General features: G+C 41.2%; 1 protein-coding gene across 1 annotated transcript in view; it reads left to right on the top strand.

Annotated features, from left to right (window-relative positions):
• ANKRD55 (ankyrin repeat domain 55) overlaps positions 1-18645 on the top strand; it is a 50654-nt gene that overhangs the window by 4174 nt on the left and 27835 nt on the right. Inside the window, exons 2-6 of the mRNA XM_068667300.1 lie at positions 6224-6346; positions 8082-8212; positions 10722-10831; positions 14135-14195; positions 17813-17941. Coding sequence (XP_068523401.1) covers positions 6224-6346; positions 8082-8212; positions 10722-10831; positions 14135-14195; positions 17813-17941 — 554 coding nt within the window. The remainder of the gene's footprint in view (positions 1-6223; positions 6347-8081; positions 8213-10721; positions 10832-14134; positions 14196-17812; positions 17942-18645) is intronic.

The raw sequence follows: 18645 nt of genomic DNA, 5'->3' as shown, positions 1-18645 counted from the left end.
TCCACTGGATGCAAAGGTTTTTGTTTTTTTTTTTCCAGTGGTAAAAATCACAGCAAAGTGAGATCACAGTGGTGCATTTCAGTCCGTGTTTGGGATTCGTTGTCTTTTGGTGAAACCAGGCAGCATCTTTTTGTTGAAATCACACAGCTGTTTAGTATCGTGTCCTGATGATAAACCCTGGAAAATCACAGGAGTTTGGTTACTGGGTGGGTGGGGAGGGGAGATGGGGTGCAATAGGGTGTGTTTGCATGAAAGAGGGAAGTAAATTATGTACATAAATATTTCTTCTCCCCAGTTAACATAAATTATCCTGTCATCCATCTTTCAGTTGTAAAAAATTGTGAATTTTAGCAGGGCTAAATCTATCGTTGTCCACACCATGTACACTAAGCTAACCTGCAATGACTTAATTCAGATCTTTGAAATACAATGCAATAGGAAGTGAGCACTTACATACATCCAATATTCACTTTACTAAACAACAGATCAACCGTCATCACAAATCAAGTAAAGCAGACATCCTTCACATGCGAATCAGAGGAGTGTTAGTGTCACAATCAGTGTAATTTCATTGCTATAAATCCTGTGATCACTCTGTATGTTTCTTTATACACCTCCTTTCATCCCCGAAGACTCATCTTATCTGGAACAAATGACATGCTTTAATACTGCAGCTTATTTCAAATAGATTGTCTTTTAAGTTTGGTGCTTTCTCAGCATTTTAGCTATGAAAGAAAATGTCACAACCTTGCATGCCATTTGGTCTTTGCTCTTTAAGGCTCTTCCAGACCTTCCTACAGCACTGCTGTGCCAGCCTGTTGTTTCTCCCTCCCCATGCTCCACATGTTGGCTGTTAGTTGGACCTTCTTCCTTCCTGAAGCTTCCTTTCACCAGTGGCACAGTATTTTTCCAAAATACAATGCATCTGAAGCAGCACCAGTGCTCACTGGCATTTACAGAACTGAAAGACAATAAAAAAAGTAAAGCTAACACATTTGCAGACAGAGGGCTAGGCATTTGGCTGTTTGTGGTCCCTTCATGGCTCATGATGCTGGTGCCCCAAGATGCAGCCCAGCTCCCAGCAAGAGAGGAGGGAGCCACTCAGTGCCTCACTGTCACTTTCCCAAAACGCCCACTCTCCAGACCATTCCTCCTTTGCCCAGGAAGGTTTCTGCCAAGAGAAAGGCCCTACAAATTTTGCAGCCAGACCCCCTCATTCCTGGACAGGGTAAGTTGGAGGAAGATGAAACAGGAGACACCACATCACCTGCAGCCAAGTGCAGCCAGGGTGAATGCCACCCAGGACCCCTTGGCTTTCCCTGCTCCCTGTCCATATGAAGCACCAAAACACCACATGTCTCTTTCGCCCTATCCCTTCACCAGAGACACTGGTCATGTTAGAGACACCCTGGACACTCACGCCACTGTCCCCTAGCAGGCATGAGGTCCATGTTCTGCTAAGAGCAGGTGCAAGGAAAACTCATTCATCTGTTCATTCATCCATTCATTCACTTGTTCATGCACCATTCAGAATTTGCTTCCTCTCCTTATATAGGAGAACAATTGCTTTGAGGACAGCAAAGCCACAGCGGAGAAAGCATTTTGGCTTCAGTTAAATGAAAAATGGTAGAGGGAATCTGTGTCCCAGGTGCAGGTGTGCATCCATGCCTTTAATCTTCCTGCTACCTTGCCCTCTGGGTAAGCAACTGTTCTGCTCAGGAGATGAAGAATTTCTGCTCAGGAGACGGAGAATTTCTTTTCTGCCTGGATTGCTCTACTCCAGACTTACAGTAGGAAAATGTAACGGTTATTACAAGGCAAAACAGCAAAAAGAATAAAAGTTATATGTGTAATGGATAAAAGGAGATGATGACCCCTTTGATCTACTGTCTGTACCCATACATCTAATGATTTCTTTCCGCATGCCAGCAGCATCTTCTCTGCACCAGTCCCACAAGATAGCCACCACATGCAGCTGTGAGAGGCATTTTTTCAGTGCTCTCAGCTAGTCCCTCCTGGGTACCTCCAGACTGGCCAAGGGAAGCAGTGCCAGTGCTGAATGCCTGCCTTGTCCCTTTTGTAACCCAGCCCATTGCAAAGTCCGCTTTAAGTACCAGACCTGATCTTGTTTTCACATCTGTTTGCCGAGTTTAACAATTGTGAGAGCAGTTTGCAGATCTGATTTGATACAGAAACATGATTAATGGGCACTATGGTAAAGTCTCTTCTTTATTCGTGCACTAGTCACTGTCCAGATGCAAGGGCTCTTCATGTCCCCCGATCCTCCAAGCACCCTGAGCAGCATGCAGGTCAGAGCTTCTGGGCCAAATGATCGGTTTGTTGAGTGATAGACTCTCTACTAGAACAGAAACTAAGTTAGCATTTTTAATTTACAAATTTTTACCAAACATGTAATTTAAAAGACCAATTAGAGGAGAAAAAGAAAGGAAATTCACTTCAGTGGAGTAGTGATGAAATGGGAACCTCTGCACTAGTGAAGGCAGATTAAATATCATCTCTCTAGTTTTCCCAAACTCATAATCAGACCTCCAGATTTGAGATACTTACCTTTCCCAGGTAAGAGTTGATTGCATTTCCAAGTTTTAAAGCAGAGAGTGATGATGGTGTCCCAGGCACAGAAGGTCTTGTGTGGGCAATTACACTGGGTTGCAAAGCCCCATGTGGAGCTAATGAGGGTTCACCTGCCAAATGTTAACACAAGTGTGAATAGGGTGGCAAATACTTTAAAATTATCTTTAGAGATGTTTTCTCACTCAAATATATATATATTTAATGTTTAATATAATTTATATCAATGTGGTAATATTAAAAAGACTGTACTAACACTTTTCAAATTCTCTTTAAACATCTCTTTTTCTGCACTGCTTATGTATTTATGCTATTTCCAGAAAACACAACCATAAGGAAAAGTCATCAATCACTTAACCTGTCTTTCCTTTAATCAACTTTCTCATGTGATTTAGGCATCAGCTTTACTTTCTCCTGTTATCAAGGTGGTGCAGTGGTGGGACAACAGTTGTGCTCTGAGTTCTGACCCCAGCCTTGGCAAACAATACATCACACTGCAGCTGTACCTTCTTTCCGAGATCAGAAATTCCTCTTTCAAAAATAAGGATGAGACCGTAGCTGACCGAAACCAAACACCTAGACCACTTCATTGTGACATTAGATTTGACCCTACACCAAAAAAATGTATATATATTTCATTAGACTCCTGGTGCTAAGAGGTTAATGGCCACCTGAAGCCAAAGGAAATGTAGGCATGCACAACATGGGATGAGCAGCCTAGAAGCATGTTACTAGTAAAAGAGAATCCATAAACAAGGAAAATCTCATTCAGTCCTTTAGCAACCCAAATCTCTTCAGGGTCTGGTCCTACAAGACAGGCTTGTGAAGGTTTTCCTTCCATTGCAAGAGCCACAAAAAATAATCACTTGTGTTTAAACTCAGTAGACAGAAAGTCATAAAAATAGTGCAGCTTCAAACTCAGTGCTTTCCATGGAAAAGGATAATGAAGAGAGCAACATGCTCCGCATTGGTCACCTGTGTGACTCTCAGAGTTGAAAAGTATGTTCAGAATTCCAATCCCAATGGAGAATGCATTGCCAAACATTGGCAGCTAATCATTTTTACTTCCAATAAGAGTTTCTAAATTATAAAATGTCATATAAAAGCAAGAAATTGACATGCAAGCATATTTACTAACCTAGCCTAACAAGCAAAATTAGTAAATGTTGTCATTGATCGTTGAGTGCCTGGTAAAGCTTCTAAACCACTCAGGAATATAATTTCTCCTTAAATTAATCATCTCAGTGATGTGTTTAGCTATCAGTGCCTCTGAAACTAATTTGGCTAATTTAGCTGTTGGGCTTTCACCAGATTTGTCCCCTTTGTCTGCTTCACAAGTTAGGGACTTCCTTTGTCTTCTCTGCAAATCTAGTCCAAAATAGCCCTATGTGCTTTTGTGAATATTAAATTTGAATACATGACTTAAGTACATATTGGTACATGGTCCATGCCTATTTCTAAAAATAAAATTAATTTTCTTGAGATTAGTTCATAATCTCACCAAATATCAATGATATTTTCATGCACATAAATATATTCCCACACATAACCATGCCCTTCTGTCATTTAAATCTTCTGTTTTGCAGGTAGCTGTGCTTTTAGATAAGTCAAGGGGAACAGTAAAAATGCCACATTGGCACAGATTTACTGAGGGTGTTGGGGGACTGCTTGTGGTTTGCATCCCTCCCTGTTTTAAACAGGCTCTGTGTCTCCCTTTGTCACAGACCTTGTAATTTTAAACTGCTCTGGTCTTTGTTTCAGATTTTCCCCAAAATCTTCTCAGGAACTGAGGAATAAGGTGTTTTTACAGTAGTGCTTGGGTCTAAGACATATCATTAAAAATGTTGTTTTTTGTTTTGTTTTGTTTTTCTTTTTATTAGCCTTAACTGTTACTTAGCTCTTAGGTTTGTTTGGCAATTGGCTTTTCTCTGCCATCTCTAGAATAAAATGTATAGAACTGTGCCCTCCCAATCTACTGATGATAGTCTTCTTGATGATTATCAATGTTTTCTGTGAAAATAAGTATTTGAAGAAAGTACACCCCTTCTTTAGCAAACCACTGTCAAGTTTTGTGATAGGATTGTGGGTCTCTCCCCAGGGCATAGCATCCAGTGGAAAGAGCTCACAGCTGACTAAAATAAGGTACAATACTGAAACTGTAAACACCTGTTGTGTTCCAATGTCATCCTATCTCACAGAAGTGTAGTCAGTAATATAATGAGCTAGCTCAGTTATTACTTTATTGTTTCTCAATTCACGTCGCATTAATATTAGTACGATTTCTTATAAGAGGTGGAAACTTTCCACAAGTTGTATTACGCCGTTTCAGCATCTATGTCAGACAGTTTTTGGAAGAATTTAATGGTGAAAAAAGTTTCAGATGACTAAGAAAAGCCACTGTGCTGTTTGCATACACTTCATGCCATTTCAAGTTACAGAGCTGTGATGGTTTTACTCAGGTGGGCAGCTGAGCTCCACCACAACTGCTCTCCCACTCCCCCTCCTCAAAGGGCAGGGGAGAGAAAATATGATAAAAAGGGCACAAGGGTTGAGATAAGGACTGAGAGGTCACTCGACAATTATTGTGATGGGCAAAACAGACTCAGCACAGGAAGATAATAAGATTTATTGCCTATTACTAACAAGCTAGATAAGTGAGAAACAAAGGAAAGAAACCAAAAACGCCTTTCCTCCATCCACCCTCTTCCACCTGCTCCCCCTGTGTGGTGCAGAGGGAGGATGAATTGAGGTTGCTGCCAGTCAGTAGCACTTCATCTCCACCGCTCCTTCCCGGTCCCTCTCTGCCCCTGCTCCCCGTGGGGTCCCTCCCATGGATGCCATCCTTCCCCAACTGAGCCTTCGGGGGCTGCCCACAGGCAGCAGCTCTTCAAGCACTGCTCCCACACGGCTCCATCCCACGGGGTCCATCCATCCCCCAGGAGCAAACTGCTCCAGCACGGGTCCCCCACGGGTGGGCGGCAGCTCCCCCCAGACCCCCTGCTCCTGCGTGGGCTCCTCTCCAGGGGCTGCAGCTCCGGCCCGGGGCCTGCTCCTGCGGGGGCTCTCCATGGGCCGCAGCCTCCTCCAGGCCACATCCACCTGCTCCACCGGGGGCTCCTCCACCCATAGGGGGGCTGCAGCGTGGAGATCTGCTCCATGTGGGACCCATGGGCTGCAGGGGGACAGCCTGCTCCACCAGGGGCCTCTCCCTGCACAGGCTGCAGGGGAACTGCTGCTGCCTGCCTGCAGCACCTCCTGCCCTCCTGCTGCACTGCCCCGGGGGGGCTGCATGTAGGGCTGGCTCTCACTCCTTGCTCTCCAAGCTGCTGTAGCACAGCAGGGTTTTTTCCCTTTCTTAAATCCGCTCTCCCAGAGGCACAAACAATATTGCTTATTGGCTCAGCTCTGGGCAGCAGCGGGCCTCTGAAGCTGGCTGAAATTGGCCCTTACCTAACATGGGGCAGCTGCTGGGGCTCTGTTCACAGAGGCCATCCCTGCAGCCACCCACTACCAAAACCTTGCCATGTAAACCCACTACAACATTCACACACATTCAGTGAAACATGCTATTATTTTCACTGTTAATCATTCGTACTTGCTCTCTGCTTACTCATGGATGTACTCCTCCGTATAGGTGATGCAGCAGAAGAGATTGACCTGACTGTAGTTTACCAAGCAGCAGCTAATGGTGATGTGAACACACTAACTGCAGTGATTCGAGAAGATCCTTCCATCCTGGAGTGCTGCGACAGTGAGGGTAAACGGGGGCTGAGCTTTTTCTCAGGGGATTAGGGGCTTCAGATTCCAATTAAACTTTCTATTCTTAAATCCTGATTTTTGTCTTTAGAAAACTGTGCTTAGTAGCAGAATATGGGAAATTTGAGTTATTCTTTTGAACATCCACTAGAAATGCATAATTTAGAGATTTCTTTTCCCCTGTAACTCTAAGGTTTTTGTTTGTTTGTTTGTTTGTTTTACAAATAAAAATAAGCTGATTTGACATAACCAAACAGAACCATATCAAGAATTTATCTTCTTCGGAAAGGTGCTTGAGAAACTGCTGTCCTTTCAAGGAAGGATGAAGAATATTTTTATCAAAGCTAAATCCTATAAATTCTATACATCTCTAGAGTAAAAGTTTCCAGGAATTTGCACTTTAAAAGTATGTGCACAGGTACAATCAAATTTGAAATATTTTGTTATGTGATTTTTTGCCAAAGGGCTAACTGTACCGTATGCAATGAACTAACTGATCTCTTAAATCTGTGAGACTGCATTCCTCTTCCTTTCTGTTCAGATTTCTATATAACACTGTTACAAAGCACTCTCCCATGGCTTAGTTCTATATGCATCCATTTTCCATGTCTACTAAAGCTACAGATCTCTGCAACCTTTTTTCTAGAAAATCTTTTTTTTAGTCAAGAGTATATTTTATTGCAATTTCTTTAGAAGGATTAATATTAACACCATGTATTCAAATCCTTATCAGTATGAAGGGCTCTGAGTGGAGGTAGACTGATTAAAAACAGGAAGCATTTCAGCTCCAGCTCCAGTTGTTTACTAGGTTGTATATAAAATGTAACTAAGACCAGTCTTGCAAGACAGAAAATATGGCTGTATCCTACACATATGGCAGAGTGTGCATAACCTTAGCTTGAGTAATGTGTATTTATTTGCTCAACAGTCTCACTGAATTCAGACAGAATAATTATTCTTCAGTTGTGCCTTGTTGCATGTTATGGCTTCTAACATTCAAATTTATTCCCATTTTAGTAACTTGAAATTGCTTTGTCAGATTATGCAGGAAAGACTTTGCTGTTGTTGAGCAGTTAACAGAATGGAAGGAAGGGGAAGCAATTAAATTATATTGTAATATGGAGTATTAAATAAATCTGATTATTAAGTTTGAACATAGATTTCAGTCTCTTTCCAGCACAGGAATGGTTTGCAGAATACAAAATAAGTTCTCGTGATGGCAGAAAAGAAACTACTCCAGGGCAAATCCAGTCTTTAAAATAAGATGTTGTCTACATAAAGCATCATCTCAAAAACATACAGCTTTGCATAAGACATAGCTTGATTTCATACCTCTTTTGAACACATAACACAAAATAAAGCTGTGGTTCAAAAAAATTAGCCAAACATAACCTGGCAACTATTCACTTTGAAGAATATCAGCCTTCAAAATGGTGTACAAAGTCAATAATTTGTATGGGAAGCATGTCAATAGAAAAACAATATTTATTCCAGACGTAAAGTTCATGAAACAAGGCTTTTGCTCTGAAGTTATGTTCTTTCTGTAATCAGTAGCAATCTAGCTGGCACGGGAGTTACTTCCTGCCTGAAAAAAAGCTGAGCAGAGCTGTTGGAGAATTGTGAGAGAAAGGACTTGTTAATTTGCCAGTGCTAACATCAGCAAATAACAAAATATATCTCTCTTATGGCTTTGACAAAATAGAAGTTGTAAAAGAACACTTGACTTTCTTCCCCAGGTTGCACACCTTTGATGCATGCTGTGTCAGGACGCCAGGTCGATACCGTGAAGCTTTTACTGAAGATGGGAGCCAATATTAATACACAAGATGCTTGTGGACGTACCAGTCTATCTGTGGCAACTTATCTGGTACCAAGTCTTGGGGGAGGAGGATGGAAAGATAGATGGAGTGAAGAGAGGAAATAAGTAGAGCAAATAAGATTTCTGTTTGTATTACAAAGGGGAAAAAAAAAAAAAAAGACAACATATTGGGTTCTAGATAGCAGTGAAGGTCCTCTGTGTGGTTTCAGGAGTCACTGGTTTCCTGTGCACTGGAAAAGAGCTTGAAGCTCCTTCCCAGCTTTAATACGAAGATTAACTTCTCCCACCTCACCCTCCGTATCAGATTTTCATGCTGTAGGAAACATATTCCTATCTCAACTTTGGGTAGCCAGCAAGCATGTTTACCTGTACTCCCCATGACCTAGGGCATTGGTTTTCCCTGGACCTTGAATGGCCAGGTTCAAGGTGCTGCAAATATCAGCATAGATACTCAGTTCTTAAGCAAATCCAACCCCCCACTAAAACCACATGCAAGTGACAGCAGGGGAAGACATCTCATCAAGAAATTTGGGAAGGGAGATGTGGTGTTGCCTGTCTGAAACACCAAAAGATGGTTCTCTTCTCCTTAGTCTGCTCCTCCTCACTAGAGGGAATTCAGATCTGAGGGAGAGGATGGGGACCAGGTTAGTTGGGCAGAAGGGTTAACCATAGGCTTTCTTAACTCATTGGAAAGAAAGGAGGAAGGAATGTTTACCCATAGTACTTGATATGAGTTCTGGCTGGATGACTGCCAGTACATTTAAACAGATATAGTGGCAGCCTGAATAAGTCTCATCACTTGCATCTAGTTTATTCCTGCAATTTCAAGACAAAAACAATGTTTCTGCTCAGCTATTAGACATTCAGCCAGAAAATATGTGTAGAAAGAAGCAAAACATTCTTATTCGCAGACACTTATTCAGTGCAAGGGGCATGCCTCCCTTACTTGAGAATAAACATTTCCTCTGCCAGATATTAAAAAAAAAAAATCCCGTAATTAGTGTCATGCTCCATTTTTCCTTCCTCTTTTCCCAGAGGGGAACAAATATTCTTTGGAAAAAGAGAAATGACTGGAAAAGATTTAAGCCACCCAGGCTTCAAAGTTTCCATTTCAGTTTCTGTGATGGATATAATCAGAGGTCTAGAGAGCATTGGCTGTGATGTCAGTCCAGAGAACTGAATTCAGCAGAGCTCCATGTTCAAAATCACATGCAGAATTCGGCAGTCCTGTACTTCCACCAGAAACCACAACAGGGATGTTCTGACTTTCCTCTGTGAATGCTGGAGATGTTGATCCAACATAGCTCATACAGGAGGCAATGGTCTTTATCGGTTGCTTGCAGAGGTCTGAAGAAAATACTTGAACACATGCTTGACTTCCTTGTGATTTAAGCATATGCTGAAAAATTTATGCAATTGCAACCAGGTTGTTTACATGCTGTTTTGCTGAGGTGATCAATAGAAGGTTTTAGTCCAAGAACTGATTCATTCCATCTGTTCTGGAGCTGTTCGTAGTCTACCATTGTCACTAATTCAAACTTCTGCAGCAATGTTTGTAAGACCACACTCTGAGGCTCTTTGGTATTGATTTGCCTTCCCTGCTAAAATCTCATAAAGGAAATAAGATTAAGTGCTCTTGTTCATGGTTTAAACTAGCATAATTAAATTCACATGCAGGAATATGTGTAGCATTTGCTGGTGATACAGGAATTAGCAGATTTTTAATCACTGTTTATTCATTCACTGCTTGCCATAGCTGCAGGAAAAGAAAAGGGAAAAAAAAAAAAGGAAAAGAAAAAAGAAGGAAAAAGAAAAGAAGAGGGAAGGGAAGGGAAGGGAAGGGAAGGGAAGGGAAGGGAAGGGAAGGGAAGGGAAGGGAAGGGAAGGGAAGGGAAGGGAAGGGAAGGGAAGGGAAGGGAAGGGAAGGGAAGGGAAGGGAAGGGAAGGGAAGGGAAGGGAAGGGAAGGGAAGGGAAGGGAAGGGAAGGGAAGGGAAGGGAAGGGAAGGGAAGGGAAGGGAAGGGAAGGGAAGGGAAGGGAAGGGAAGGGAAGGGAAGGGAAGGGAAGGGAAGGGAAGGGAAGGGAAGGGAAGGGAAGGGAAGGGAAGGGAAGGGAAGGGAAGGGAAGGGAAGGGAAGGGAAGGGAAGGGAAGGGAAGGGAAGGGAAGGGAAGGGAAGGGAAGGGAAGGGAAGGGAAGGGAAGGGAAGGGAAGGGAAGGGAAGGGAAGGGAAGGGAAGGGAAGGGAAGGGAAGGGAAGGGAAGGGAAGGGAAGGGAAGGGAAGGGAAGGGAAGGGAAGGGAAGGGAAGGGAAGGGAAGGGAAGGGAAGGGAAGGGAAGGGAAGAAGTTTTTCCATAGAAATCAATGGGTGAGTTACTCTGAGACAGACTACAAAAAGAAACCACACTGAGTAGGGAGAGACCTATATTGGAGAAACAAAGTATATTTCCTCAGGAGGCAGAAACAGCTAGGGTCACATATGAATGTTAGAACCACCAAGCAAGTATCTAGCCTAATGCATTTTACTTTTTTCTTTGATATGCTATAATTTCTTTTTCAGGGATGGCTGGAAGGCTGTGTAAGCCTGCTCAGAAACGGTGCTAAGCAGAACATACCTGATAAAAATGGGAGGTTGCCACTACATGCTGCTACTGCAGAGCCTGATGTGAGGTATGTCCCAGGCTCCACCAGCATTTGCTGGTTGAATCTCAACAGGTAGTCCCCAAAACCATCTACCCAGCCCAATGGGGAGCCCGTACCAGGCTGTCATATGAGCAGAGAGGAGGAAAAGCATTGCCTAATGCTTCTATAACAGGGGTACATAGTCAAGCAAGGTGAGGAGACTGATATAAAATAACAACAGCAGGAGAAAAAAAAATAGAGAAATAGTAAAATTGAAATATATGTGTATAGTAAAGGTTGAAACTCTAGTTTCCCTTGATTGTTCTGGCACCACTCCACAAGAAATGTTACAACCAGTTCTTTATTTCTGGGTTTCTCCTCCAAGTAACATGGGCCAGCATGAGAAAAGTTTTCCACATGACAATCTCTCTGAGAGCCCCTGCTGTGAAGGGGAAGCTGAGGTTTGGTGGAAAGTCTCATTTTTAACTACTCCTACTGGTAAGAACTAAAGCATGCCTCTTGAGAGGAAGTTCCAACACAGGTCCTCTTTGTCTCATTCTAGCCTGTGATAATAGGAAGGTTTAACATATATTAAGTCTTGATTTGTACTTACTAATAAATTCACTTAAAAAAATAGGAAGTAAATCATGTTTGGAGGAACAGAAAGATATCAGAGACAGTTAAAACATTCAGTAGATGTTAAATATTCACGTGACTTTATCACTGAGGTTATGGATTTGTCATTGTCACCATAGCAGGCCTGCCCAGAGCTCTGTGCATTTCAGCTGATCTTGCTCTCTGGCCTATTTTAACAGCTTACTTCATTTTCCACCTTCATCATTGCTTTTCACGCATCACTTGGAGAGAATAGTTTAAGGTTTCTGCAGCAGTATGAAAACATTATCATTAAACAAAGCTTCCACAGAAAGACAATGTTTGTACAACACTGCTCATGCTGCTACTTGAAAGGGAACAGTAATCTACTTTAACAGCAGCAGGCAGGGTTCCCTGAACATTTTTCGTATTCTCCATGGACACAGGCAGACCTTTGCTCTAAACAGGAATTCATCAGCTGCTCAATTCTTCGTCCTCTGTCTCCTCCTGGCTGGAGTTGCCCCTTGCCCAGAAGACATGCCTGGAGCACTGTACAGGGGCTTTTGCATCGTGCTCATTGTCACTCCTGAGTCTCATGTCGTTATTAAAAAAGTATATGTAGCAGTGAGCTATGAAATGCCTTTTCAGCTGAGTTTAAAAGCTGGCAGTTCCCTGCTAAAACTCCATGTGCTGTTTCCAGCACATGGACCACACAGAAAGCCAGAGACTGTGATCAGCCAGTTCATGTATTATTCCAATAATTGATTAATATGCTTCAATGCAGGTACCACAGAGCCTAAGAGACAAGGTGGAAAGGGAATCCATTCTGTCTTTAAGAATAGAAATCAGAGAAATGTCAGTTGGGATGGCTGAATATCTGCACATGTGAGTGGTAGCATTGCTGTTGGTCTGAGCAAATAAGTAAGCCAAAGTTTGTTGAAAGAGGTTTTACACTCAAAGAACGATATGTCCTTCCCTACACTGGTTTCACTGATGATATCTGGAATTAAACTACAGAACCATGTAACAGATTATATAACAGTGTACAGCATATTATTATCTCACGTTCTCTCTGCCCACCAGTACGTTTTTACTCAGACTTGTCTTCAGATAGTAAATTTCTGAGATTCTGTTTTGAGTTAATGACCACAAAAAGTCTCTGGCCTATCACTTTTTTAAAAAACTATCCACAACAATCCTAAATCATAATTTTCAGAGTTTCTATAGTATGACTTCACTATGCCATTGGTTGTGTGATTCAAAAAAGAGGTCTAACACCCCTTTCTTAAATGTGACAGCATACATATATAAATGGATATTAAGTCCTGACAAAGGACTGGGATCTGCCCAGTCTTCACCATTAAGGGATATTCTAGTTTATAAATAAATAAATAAATAAATAAATTTGAACTTCTTGCAGCTGAAGATGGCATTACCAGACAGATAAGGGTTTCACCAGCAGAACTTGCCCTAAGCGTTTGTAAATGGTTTTTAGTTGTTGTTGTTTGTTTGTTTTGTTTGGAATAATGGTTTTTGTGTTTTTTTTTTTTAATAATAAGAAAAGGAAAAAACAAATTCACATGCAACACTCTCAACTAGATCTGATGAACACACCTGAACACAGTTCAATCTGGAAAAGGTGCTGGAAGTTGTTGAAGATTGTCCTGACAAAAAGCAGCAAAAGATTTTCACTCAGTCTCCTGGCAATCAATGCATGACTGCATGCATTTATCTGTGCACTATCTGTACACTTATCAGAGCTTCCACCTGGACTCTTCATTGTCTTTTAATCTCCTTGCAAAAGAGAGTGTATTTTAAAGTCCATGTTTTGAAGGTTTATTGCAAATTTACACCTTCAGAGTAAGCACAGTTTTGCATAGTGGTCTTACCTAAGGATCCACTAAGGTTTTATCTTTCCTTTTCCTAGACTCAGAACAACAGTACATCCACATTAGCACCTATATACTATTTGGCTTTCTTAGAGGCTCTGACTCATTTGCATGGTCCTCTACATGATCCAAACACTTATCATCCTACTATGAAACATAACTTATGGTGATTTCAGAAGATCTTCACAGGATGCCATAAGGAAAGGAATAGTAAAAACTGTGCAGTGCTAAAAACATTATTGCAGTTGAATATTGCACGTGACATTTTTATTGTAACTGTTCCCTCCACCAGAGGGGAGTGTTTGTAGTCTGATATTCAATAAGAAGGTGAACCGAAGCATTGCTATGTTTTATACCATAACAATGGCTCTGTCCCAGCAGAAAAACTGTAAGGCCTTGCCAAATGCTATTGGTTTAGGTGTGTATAAATATATAGTATATATGCAGGTACACACACACAAACACATACACAATATCACATTACTCTGAGAGTTACAGAGCATTAAAAATCATTTTAGAAACAGGTCATTAATAGTTCTGTTTGTTTAAAACTTTATGAAATAGAATGATGAGGTATTGCTGCCCAAAACTGCACACATGTATAGCATTACATATTCTGATTCTACCCCAGCAATCAACATAAGAATTCTTCCTAGTGGGTCTGCATTTGATTCACAAAGTTCTGACAATAAGCCATAAAGTCTCATTTGCTTTTCTAATACGACAAAGTGCAGGCCTAAGATTCTGACCTGTGCCCGTTACTAATACTGATTTTTCTTGAAATTGCATGCCCTTTTTTCTCAAAAGATGTCGAATTTTCAGGTTTAGTCAGGAGCACAGCACACTGATTATGTCATTGCTTCCACAGGCTCCTGAACGTGCTTCTGCAGCAGTCAAATCTTAGTGAAATTAATCATCAGGACAATGAGGTGAGTGAGCTTGTGCTGTAAGTCACTGTCCTAGGCTCTGGGATCATACAGTTCATGCTGTTCAGAAAGAGTCCACTGAACTATCAATTTTATGGTAAGACAACGCACAAGTCAGATATTTCTGTAATGTTGTTGCTGAACTCTGAAGCCCTATCACATTTTTCCCACAATGATGCACCTTTACACTAATAACACTTCTCCATATACTGCCAGCTCTGAGATATCTTCAGACAGACTCTTAACTCACTTGCTAAGACATAAATTGCTTTTGATCCTTTTTAAGTTGGACCTGGCTTAAATCTTCACCTTTTCCAAACGTCCTATCATTAAAGAGCTAACTGTTCACAGAAAAAATAACAGAAACCTGGTATTGCACAGAACAAGCATGGAGGAACAAGAATTTATGCTAGGTTACTCTGATCCTTAAAGAACTTGGCCCTGCATGTACACACACAGTGTACACAGGAGAGTGTCAGCTTCCCAAATGTGTTCTCCAGATAAAGAAGCCAAGGCACAAGAGAGACTCTGGACATCTTTTCCTGTGTTTGTCTTCGCTCTAGCAATTGCTCAAGGGTGTTTCTCTTCTCCATGGTGCCAGAACCACCACAGGGCTGCTAATTTTCTCTCTTCCCATGAGTTTTCCTTATCTACTGGATGGTTTGCAGACCCCACTTACAACAGCCTAAACCAGACATATGGTTTGTCTTGGCATAGAATTATGTTGCTAATGAGTTGCATGTAACCATGAATGACAATTTCAAGCCATAATGGTTTGCTGTGATGCATCACTGAATGCAAATTGGAACTTTTAGTCTAGGTCATTTGGCATGGGAATGCTATTTGTTCAAATGTCACTGCTAAACTCCGAATATTAATGTTTTCTGAAAAGTGTGGAACCTCACATATTATTTCTGCTAATGAAGCTGTTCTCCTGGCATAAGTAAAACACTTCAGTTTTCCCATCTACACTTGAGAAAAACACACTGATCAATGCATGAACACACAAACGGTAAAAAATACATCTGGAGGTTTCATAGTTTCCACAACTGAGGTTTTCTGTGGGTTTATTGTGAAGCTTTGTGAGACAACAATGGGAAGAAACATTCCCTGAAAAAGCCTAGAATCTGAGCAAAAGCAGTATCACAATATATTTCCCAGGGGCAAACGCAGCCTCTGAATGCTATTTCAGGTCCCCTTTTACTGGATTGCACCCATCTATGAAACTGCTGGTTTGGTTTGGTTTTAGTATTTGGTTTTCTCCTTTTATGTCCCCTATTGCTCTTTATTTTTAATAGATGTGCAACTGTTGGGCTTTCTTATTTTTAACATTACATTTTTTAGATCTTCAGAGCCCTACAGCTTTGACAGTTCTGATATCACCCTCAGGCTTCCTCTCACAACCGCAGATGCCACTCAAGGGTGCTATCACCTTGCACAAAGCAGATGGGCATAAGCTGGATAGCCATCGCCCACTGCAGCCTGCCCACACGTGTGAGGTGCTGTTCCGACCAGCTCAACTCTGTACTCTTTTGGGCACTCCAGAAGGACACGTGGAACACTAATTATTAGAAAAGAAAAAGAGACCAAAACAGGAAGAAGCCCTACGCTCTAAATTCTTGGTATACCTGCACCTTGAATGCCGGCTACAAGAGTCATCCGAAAAAGCGTATACAACAACAAGAACAGAAAAGGACTACAATGATTATTTAGAATAGCTTCCTTTCATGGGTAGGCCAGTAACCAGAGCAAACTAACTACAATGGGACGTTCAGGATGGCAGCTACGTCAGAGGGATGGTATAATACAAGTTCATGACATCGTGAACAGCACGGAGAAGATGAGAATGACTGTTTGCTGTCTTTTACATCTAAAATAATGCAGACACCCACAGAAATTATCAGGCAGCAGTGAATGTATATGAAGAAAATGAAAGGAAGCACTTTTTCACAGAATGAGTGGTTACCACATGGAGGTCTGGATGGCACAAGAAGTCATTAGTGAGATTGCCAAATGTTGTGTGACTGTATAACACTGAGCCTTACTTCTTATATTCTCTCACTAAACATCTCCTACTGACCCCGCACTAGGAAGGTCTTTGGTTCCTACACACAGTTTTTACACTCTTACTTTACAGCTGGCTGCTTCTGGCTATGGCAAGAACAAGGAAAAACTTGTTTTTTTCAAGGATTTTGCCCTTTTGTCCATATCAACAGACTGAGAGCAGATGGTGAGAAGCTGGCCTAGTACACTGTAGCTTCCCTTCTTCCAGTGACTTTTCCTGCTCTCCAGGGTTAGCTGTGAGGACCCATGTCCAGTCTGGAAACACTCCACTCAAACCTCACTTCAGAGCCTCACATTGGGTGTCTGTCAACAGTAATTGGTCCGAAATATCAAAATCTTGGTCCACCAGTATCAGTGGCAAAGCTCTCATTAATTTCAGTGTGTTTGGGATTTCATCCTCATTTTTGTTTTTACAAAACTTAACCCCTTATGACTAAGCTTTGTAAAACCAAGCTAAGACCAAAACTGCTCTTCTTCGTCTGTTGTATTTTGTCATCATCCGTACTTAAGCCATGTAAGGACTTGAAAATATACCTGATAAATGAAAGCTGAGGGGTTCAAACTTTTACATAAAAAATACTGCTAACAACTTCCAGTATTATTTCACTGATAAGTTGTCTGCTTGAATGCTTTACAGCTTGTGCTTTATCTGGGTTATTGCCAATTGGATTTATGGTTTTCCATGTCAAGTTTACATTTCTTTTCCACTCTACATTTTTTTTTTTGTTTTTAACATTTTAGAACCCAGAAAAGACCCTTAAAATACATTTTCAGTGTTAACAGGTAGTAAATAGCACCTCCCCAAAGTAAAATGTTACCTCATCTGAACAACATTAGCAATTTTTAAAAAACATGCTGCTGTTGTAATTTCATGCAGAAAGTCTTTGATATTATGGTTTTAGAGTAAATTATAAGTGTGTTTAACAGTGTTGATGACAAGGTGATATTACAGGCCATGAATTCTCTAATCTACTGAGACTGACTAGACACAGGTAAACTGGAATGAAAATGCAGGTAAATCAGTTAACATTTGCTTTGTTTTATTCCTAAACAGTTAATATGGGATGCTTATATTGTGTGTCTTTTTGTTGACATCACTGGGGCAGTTCCTTAGCTTGCTAAATAGTGTCAGCTAAAATTCTAGCTTATAATACTTATTTTGAATCAAAGATAAAGCCTAAGATAAATATCACATGATGTCATGACAGAGCACCAGCCTACAATAGTCCTTTCTCACTGAACATAAACTTAGCAGTGAGGAACCATTCCCCAGCTGTCATTTTTTTTGTGATGACCATGCATTTTTTAGATGGGCATGGAAGAAACATTCATATTTGTATAGATACTCTGTAATGACTCCAAAAAGATGATTGCTAGGTTCCCTCTTAATAATTATTTCAGAAGTTGTAACTGATCTTTCCAAGTCAAGACAGAGTGGAAAGAGTCAGTCCAGCCAAAATGGTTTCAGAACTGTCTAGCTTATCTGTAGTTGAAAGAGACGTGAAGGGAGCTACCATGCATGATCATTATTTGCTCTCTGGGTTTGTGGCTTTCAGGGAATGACTTCACTCCACTGGGCTGCTTTCCACAACAGGCCCCAGCACGCACAGACCCTGCTGCACAAGGGAGCAGACCTGACCCTGGTGGACAAAGACTTCAAAACCGCGCTGCACTGGGCCGTTCAGGTGAGACACAGCTGCGGTTTCATCAGGCAGTTGCTTGAACTGAGCCGGCTATTGTGTTGTCCTAAATGAAATGAGAAAAAAGGATGCTAAGAATGTCCAGTAACACCCCCAGCATTTTGCCAGTGGCATGGGACAAGGATCTAAGACCTGCTCCAGAGAGCAAGGTGTGCTTCATGTAGACTGAGCTCTGTTGCCCTGAACAGTTATCATTTATCTCACTGGGACTACAAGAGTGTTTCATGTGCGTAGATTTTTTCACTGAATCAGGTTTGTAGAAATCTTCAGCTTAAATAGTCTTTCTAACAATCTTTGAGAATATAATAATGTAAATGCAATTTAAAATATCCTTTAAAATAAATAGTTGTGGAACAATTGGTAGAGGGATTGAGCCCCTGCTTCTGTGGAAATTAAGGAGGATGGGGAGACAGACACATTTCCCACTGAGCTGTATCTCCCTATCTCCCATGCAAAAGAAAAAAAAAAAAAGTCCAATTGCTAAAAATTATGTGGGAGATCATTGGAGAAGAAAAACACATAGGTAAATAAATGCATATGACATTTAACACTCTTACAGAATTGGTAATATGCGTATTAGCAAGTGGTCTAAAATAGTGTAGTTTAAAAAGTTATGCATAAGCTTTACTGCGAAAACATCCCAGATGAAAGGATAGCAATCATACAAACACGTTTGTACTTGCTCAATT

This window comes from Anas acuta, chromosome Z (genome assembly GCF_963932015.1).
Source record: "Anas acuta chromosome Z, bAnaAcu1.1, whole genome shotgun sequence".
NCBI classification, from domain to species: domain Eukaryota; kingdom Metazoa; phylum Chordata; class Aves; order Anseriformes; family Anatidae; genus Anas; species Anas acuta.
The sequence above is the reverse complement of the archived record's forward strand: the minus strand, read 5'-3'. Positions and strand labels throughout refer to the sequence as shown.